We start from the raw sequence: 5,893 nt of genomic DNA, 5'->3' as shown, positions 1-5,893 counted from the left end.
GACATGCTTGTGACACAAAGCAGCGGGCGTCAACACATCCGCAGCGACATCTGCTGGACTGGAAATTGTATTCCACTTGGTTTGGCTGATGTGAGCCAACCATTCATGTATTTTATTTGTTTTTTTTTTAATAATCGATTCTTACCTTCAAGAATCGATGCAGTAGATCACAAAAATTAGAATCGCGATGCATCGTCATGACGATTTTTTTGCACACCCTTACAACTGAGTGGTGTGGCATAAAATGTTTTCCCCATATAAGATTCAGCCAAGCTCTACACATACAGGCGATATATCAGAGCCAGTTAAATATCTGAGTTATTAACCGTGTTAGCTCTGGCGCACTCTTAGTTCCCAGTGGCCAGATGGGAAAAAACTGGCAGCAGCCCATCAAGGACTCTCACTAAATAAAGCGCTATTCGACCCATAAAGTTCTACTTCTTCTTTGAAATATTCTCTTTCCCTTAGTGTCTCAGTCCTAATTTATTTTTAAATCTTCATTTGCCCAGAGTGCATTAATTTCCCCTCTCAGTCCTTTTTTTTTAAAGTGGTACAGTAAAAGTTTGAATTACAAAAACTCATGCCTGGGGTTAGCAAAACTAAATTATGAATAATCTAATACAAAAACCATAGCACTTAACAGCAGCAATTAAAACATTTTAAAGCATCAAGTCTTTAAAGCTTTGTGGTTTGAAGATGATTGTATTTATTCTTTGTGTTCTGATAATTAGAGCAAGTAGAATCATCACAACTTTTTACCAGAAATTAACATTTATTCACATGAAAAAAAAAAAAATTAATCACACCAAAATATTTTTGTCTATATCTACAGGGATTGTGAAAAATCAAAAAGCAGGGAAGTGTTGGCCTAGTGGCTAGAGCAGTGCTGTTGTGCTCTGAGAAGGTTCCAAGAACCCGGTTTGATCCCTACAGGGTCCCTCTGGGTCCCTGAGCAAGACCCTTAACCCCACACTGCACAGAGGTCAATTTTACAGTGAGATTAATAAATAAATAAAAAAAGAGAATCAGAGTTTTTCACAGAAAAGGTACTAAGAATATTAGTTTGTATATAGCGAATAAAGTTTTTCCAAAAAAGCTACAGTGAAGGGATATTTCCAAAATAGGTGGATGAGTTTCATTGTCCTGATGGCAAAAGTAGCAGCTGCAGTCAATGTCTTTGTGTAGAGATTGCTTTGCTGGATAGCACCTGTGTTACTTGTTTGTAACAAAACATTTAGAAGGAAAAGTACATACAGTACAGTAGTAGTCCATTTGATATAGAGTACAAACTGCCTCCAGTAATAAATGACAGAAGCACAATAGCGATGTCTTTCTGAATAAAGCTGTTTTTTTGTCACACGTGGAAGAGTTAAGCAGATCTACCCACAATAGTCTCAAAAATTGATAAAGAAAAAGTAACCGGCCTCTCATCAAAAGCCCAGAACGCATCAATTGACGCATTGTCAAAGTCAGTTTTTTCATTGGTTAAAGGGTGCATGTTGTTCAGCATCACTGAATATATCAGAAACAATATATTTCAACAAATTCTGCTGTCATTTATTATCTTCTTGGGTTAAAGCTGGTCCTATAATGAATGTAACTGTAATAACAAATATAACAGCTTGCATTTATCAAAGGCTGTGAGGCATTTCTCTCTTTAGTAGAAACAAGTTAAATATACTTCAAAGCTCTTTCTGAAAATATCTCAGTAGCAACTGGGCTCAGGATCACATTACAAAGAACACCTCCATGTTGTTTATCAGCTTAATTATTTTAGTAATGTACAAAAATGACCTATATGTCTCAAGACCTACATTTTAGAGGCAATTTTTTAAATCAGTATTTCACTTTCCTGTAAAATTGTGAGATTTGTTCAGCAGCACATTAACTTGTTGGGCTCCAAACCAGCCCCCCTCCCTCCCTCCCTACCACCCGAATTACCCATAATTCCAAGACGTATTGTAAAAAAAATACATCGTTCCATTCAGATCTTTATTGCGGTTTGAAACATATTATATGAGTGTATTTTTTAATGAACTATACACATTTATTAACATAATAATTAAAAGTACCACTTTCTGCTTTGCTATTGACGTGGCATTTAAACGGCTCACCATCATGCGGAAATCTACCATGTCTTGGGGTATAAATACGGTCCGGTCAGCCAATTAGTAATTGATGGTGAATTTTTCGCACCCTAACATCTTCAACGAGAGGTCCTAATCCACAAATGCTTGGGGTGGCGTCAGTGACGGGGCCCCTAAGCAACTGCAGTTTCGCATTACCGAGTAATACCGTTGCTCCAAACTTATAAAAACAGCAAAACAATTGCGCCACCACCCTGTTTTTTTTTTTTTTTCGTTTTATTTCCCTGTGTATTTCTGTTTGTGGTGGGAATGGAAGAGAGGGAGGGGGGGTTAATGGGGACTGTTTGGGGCATTTGTTAATGAAAGATTTAAAACTTAGGTAGAACAAAAAAAAAAAAAATTACAATAAAAAGCAACAAGCATGCGGTGAACTGTAGGCCTACCCTCTGAGTCTTCTGGGATTAAAAACTGTTTCAGTTTAAAATATCTCCGGTGCGAAGAGTATGTGTGCGTCGTGTCGCCTCTCCGTTCGGTCCAGTGCACATTAGCGTCCCCTTTAGCCTTCACAAACAGACGCTTAGCTTTGGTTTCCTTGGATAAGGACAGAATCACTTGTCCAGTTATAGTGTCTCCCTCTGAAAAAGTCTGGTCTACGTTTAGCGCTTCGCAGCTGATAGTAAAACTACTCACTGCAGGCATCGTTTCACAAAGAAAAAATAGGAAGAGCCCGAAACAAAACTGCACAATAACTCAGGGAGCCTTTTTTCTGCTAAAACGGTCTGTCTAATTTCTGAGAACGACGGAAAAGACACGCCAAGAACATGTATTTATTTATTTTTTTTTATACCGCCCCCAGCCCCTACAAGCACGCGATGTACAGGAAGCATATTCAGAAGTATGGAAGACCAAAGGTGCCACCACCCATTAAAACAAACCCTCTCTATTTTACATAAAAATTTTATTAAAAGTAATTGAAAGAAAAAGAAATCTATATTTAATAAAAAATTGTCATTTTAAAAAGATTTGCCATAGACAGGTTACCATCAAAATATTATTTCTTGAATGGCAGTAGATCAATGTATCCATTTAGGTCAAATCTTCTTGCAGAACCTGTGGATCATCTCATGTGTCCCTCCTCATGTTGATTCAATTTTTTTTTTTTACACAGTAAATCAGTGGCTGTTTGCAGCTGCGCTTCAAATGTTATCATCCCAATAAATTTATAAGTGGCTATCAGTCCCATAGAATGCCTTCAAATTGTGCTTATTAGGTTGTCATCATCGACTGAATCCTAATCCTAACTCTAAAGTAATTATTTTTTCCCCACGCAATTAGTTAATTAATTTATGTGTAATCTGAAAATAATTTCAGTAGTTCTTCATGTGCTGTAAATATGACTAAGTGAAAATAAAATGATCCACATCTCGCTCATATTAAACAAACTAAAAAATAAAGTAATCTCATGCCCTGTCACTGAGATGTAGAATCCTCTCCCTATAAATATTGAACTCTCTGAGAAAAAGTGAAGATCATTCTTTAATAAGATCCTCATTAAATGGACATGGAATGTTATTTTATATGTATATATATGTATATATATATATATATAATAAAACAACGCGATTGGGTGTAAGGAGAGCGGAGACGGGGGATACTCTGAGTTTGCTGAAGGAAACCCGCTACTGTACAACCAGCTTAGCTCTGGGGAGGATGCTACTACGGTGACTGAAACAGAGGTTGAGGGAACTCTCTTTGTGAACCAGAGAAGTCAGAGTTTCTTTTCTTTTTTGTTTTCAGGTTTAGACAACCTAAGAGATTTCAGTAAACCTGCTTCATGAAACAGATCCCTATGGTTTGCTGCATGTCTCTCTATAAAATATAGATAATCATGGTGGCCTGCCATGACCAAAAATACCTCAGTTAATTTTAAAATAAAATTATGCACAAAGACTTACATAAATATACAGTCAATAATATATAGTTATTAAATGCAACAAAAGGTTCCTGCACAAGGCCTCCTGTGGAGCTGGCTTACAGTTACCTTATGTATCTCTGCTTCTTTATGTCTGCTTCTGTTTCCTTGGAACCCCAGTGGGCAAAAGGCCTCTGCCTAGTTCTATTTGAGGTTTCTTCCTGTTAAAATTGAGGTTTTCCTGTCCACTGTCGCTACAAGCATGCTTGGTTTGAGGTTTTGCTTTCGAGTCAACGAGTCTGATTCAATCAGCTGATTTTCCTTAAATAGAAAAATCTGAACCAATCTGACTGTATGATCTGGATGAATTGTCTCTTTAAAGAGCCTTGGTGCTGTGAACTGGCACTATATTAAGGAACTGAATTGAAATTAAACTCATGTAAAATGATGTTATTTAAGACAATTTCAATTTAATCTGATGCTTTAGGTCTTTGAAATGAAGTAATGTATGTTAAAACAATAACAATGAAAGGAATCTTCCCTTTCTGCTACAGAATCTTTCTGTCTCTATTTTCCTTTATTTATATATCTAACCATATTCATTCAACTACAATCTGGTGACAAAACTTTAACATTCTTAAGACACAGCAAAGCTTCTATGATCTTTACGCAAATGCTCAAAAATCCAGATTAGAGAAAAGGAGAGACATGTCCACATTCAGGAATAAAACCCTCATCTTGACAATAACATGTAATTAAGGAGGATGGCAGAGGATGGTTGCAAGAATGCCAGATATAAAATCAATATTAATAAAAATGTTTTACAACACCGCAAAAACCTTTCATATACTGGAAAACAGTGGAGTAGAAATATCACTGCTCACTATGGGGCCAGTTAATTGCAGCTTATCCTTAGAGGGGGCTGACCAAGTTCAAAGCTTATAGCGTAAATCTACAGCTTCAAATGTAAATAAGTTTCCATTTTACCACAACCTCATAATGTGAAATTGTTGCTGGGAAAAAATGGTTTATAATCAGAGGATTGAATATTATGTTTGATAAAAGCTTTTTCCTGATTGTTCCCTTTCATCAACATTCCCCAGCTTCCTTCTTTTCTCTAAGCATGCACACATTATTAATGAAATTCTATGAATGACTAAAAATTTGAATTAAAGTTTTACTACTTTAATTTATCGTAGGTAGATCAATAAACACATTTGCCAGTCAGGCTCTTCTGTCTATGATCACAGGCTGCAAAAAGGGTGTGATTCTTTTATATTCCGATCTTACCCAAGCTTGGCTCCTGTATCACATTACAAGCGAGCTCTAACCTTTTATCTATCAGTAAAGACTGTAATTGGTCTCTCTGTGTTTCCCATATGAGTGTAAGATTACCTACCTGATCCAGTGGGCTGTTCACCCAAGCAGTGTGAGCTTTTCAATAATACATTTCTCTCAGGCGAATCCAACCTTTTGCTTTAAAAAGTAACAGTTTTCACTATTATAGACTTTATATTTATTACTATAATAAATATAGTATTATAATTAAATAGCTTTCAGACTCTCATAGGTTTTTGTGTAAACACACGCCCAAGAGGCTGTGTGTTAGGACAACAAATGAAAGTGTGAATAGAGCTAAAATCATTGTCAAACAGTTAACTCTAGATAATTTGTAACTATGTGGATAGATATGTGTGGAAAAACATGGCGAGCGAGCCATAGTTCTTACGGGCAAGGGTTTGCAAATGTAAACATCTAGAAACATTAGATGTAGCCCATAAAAAATAAAAATAAAAAAACCCTGAAATGTTAGAACTGTAAATATACAGTCATATGTTTATATTACTGTTTTTATGTTTTTTTTTTTTTTTTTTTTTTTTTTTTTTTTTTTTTT

At 35.9% G+C, this 5,893-nt stretch overlaps 1 protein-coding gene across 2 annotated transcripts in view; it reads right to left on the bottom strand.

The window, feature by feature from the left end:
* The window catches only part of LOC107104074 (arrestin domain-containing protein 3-like), a 32,002-nt gene that overhangs the window by 10,495 nt on the left and 15,614 nt on the right, over window positions 1-5,893 (bottom strand). Inside the window, exon 1 of one of the 2 annotated variants that reach the window (XM_015403989.1) lies at window positions 2,531-2,953. The exons of the other annotated variant lie outside the window; for it this stretch is intronic. Coding sequence (XP_015259475.1) covers window positions 2,531-2,786 — 256 coding nt within the window. The 5' untranslated portion in view covers window positions 2,787-2,953. Of the gene's footprint in view, window positions 1-2,530; window positions 2,954-5,893 lie in introns of those variants that run through there. 2 annotated transcript variants of the gene reach the window in all.

This window comes from Cyprinodon variegatus, unplaced genomic scaffold (assembly GCF_000732505.1).
Source record: "Cyprinodon variegatus isolate N-32 unplaced genomic scaffold, C_variegatus-1.0 Scaffold1606, whole genome shotgun sequence".
NCBI lineage: Eukaryota > Metazoa > Chordata > Actinopteri > Cyprinodontiformes > Cyprinodontidae > Cyprinodon > Cyprinodon variegatus.
Note: the sequence above shows the minus strand (reverse complement) of the source record. Positions and strands in the feature narration are given on the sequence as shown.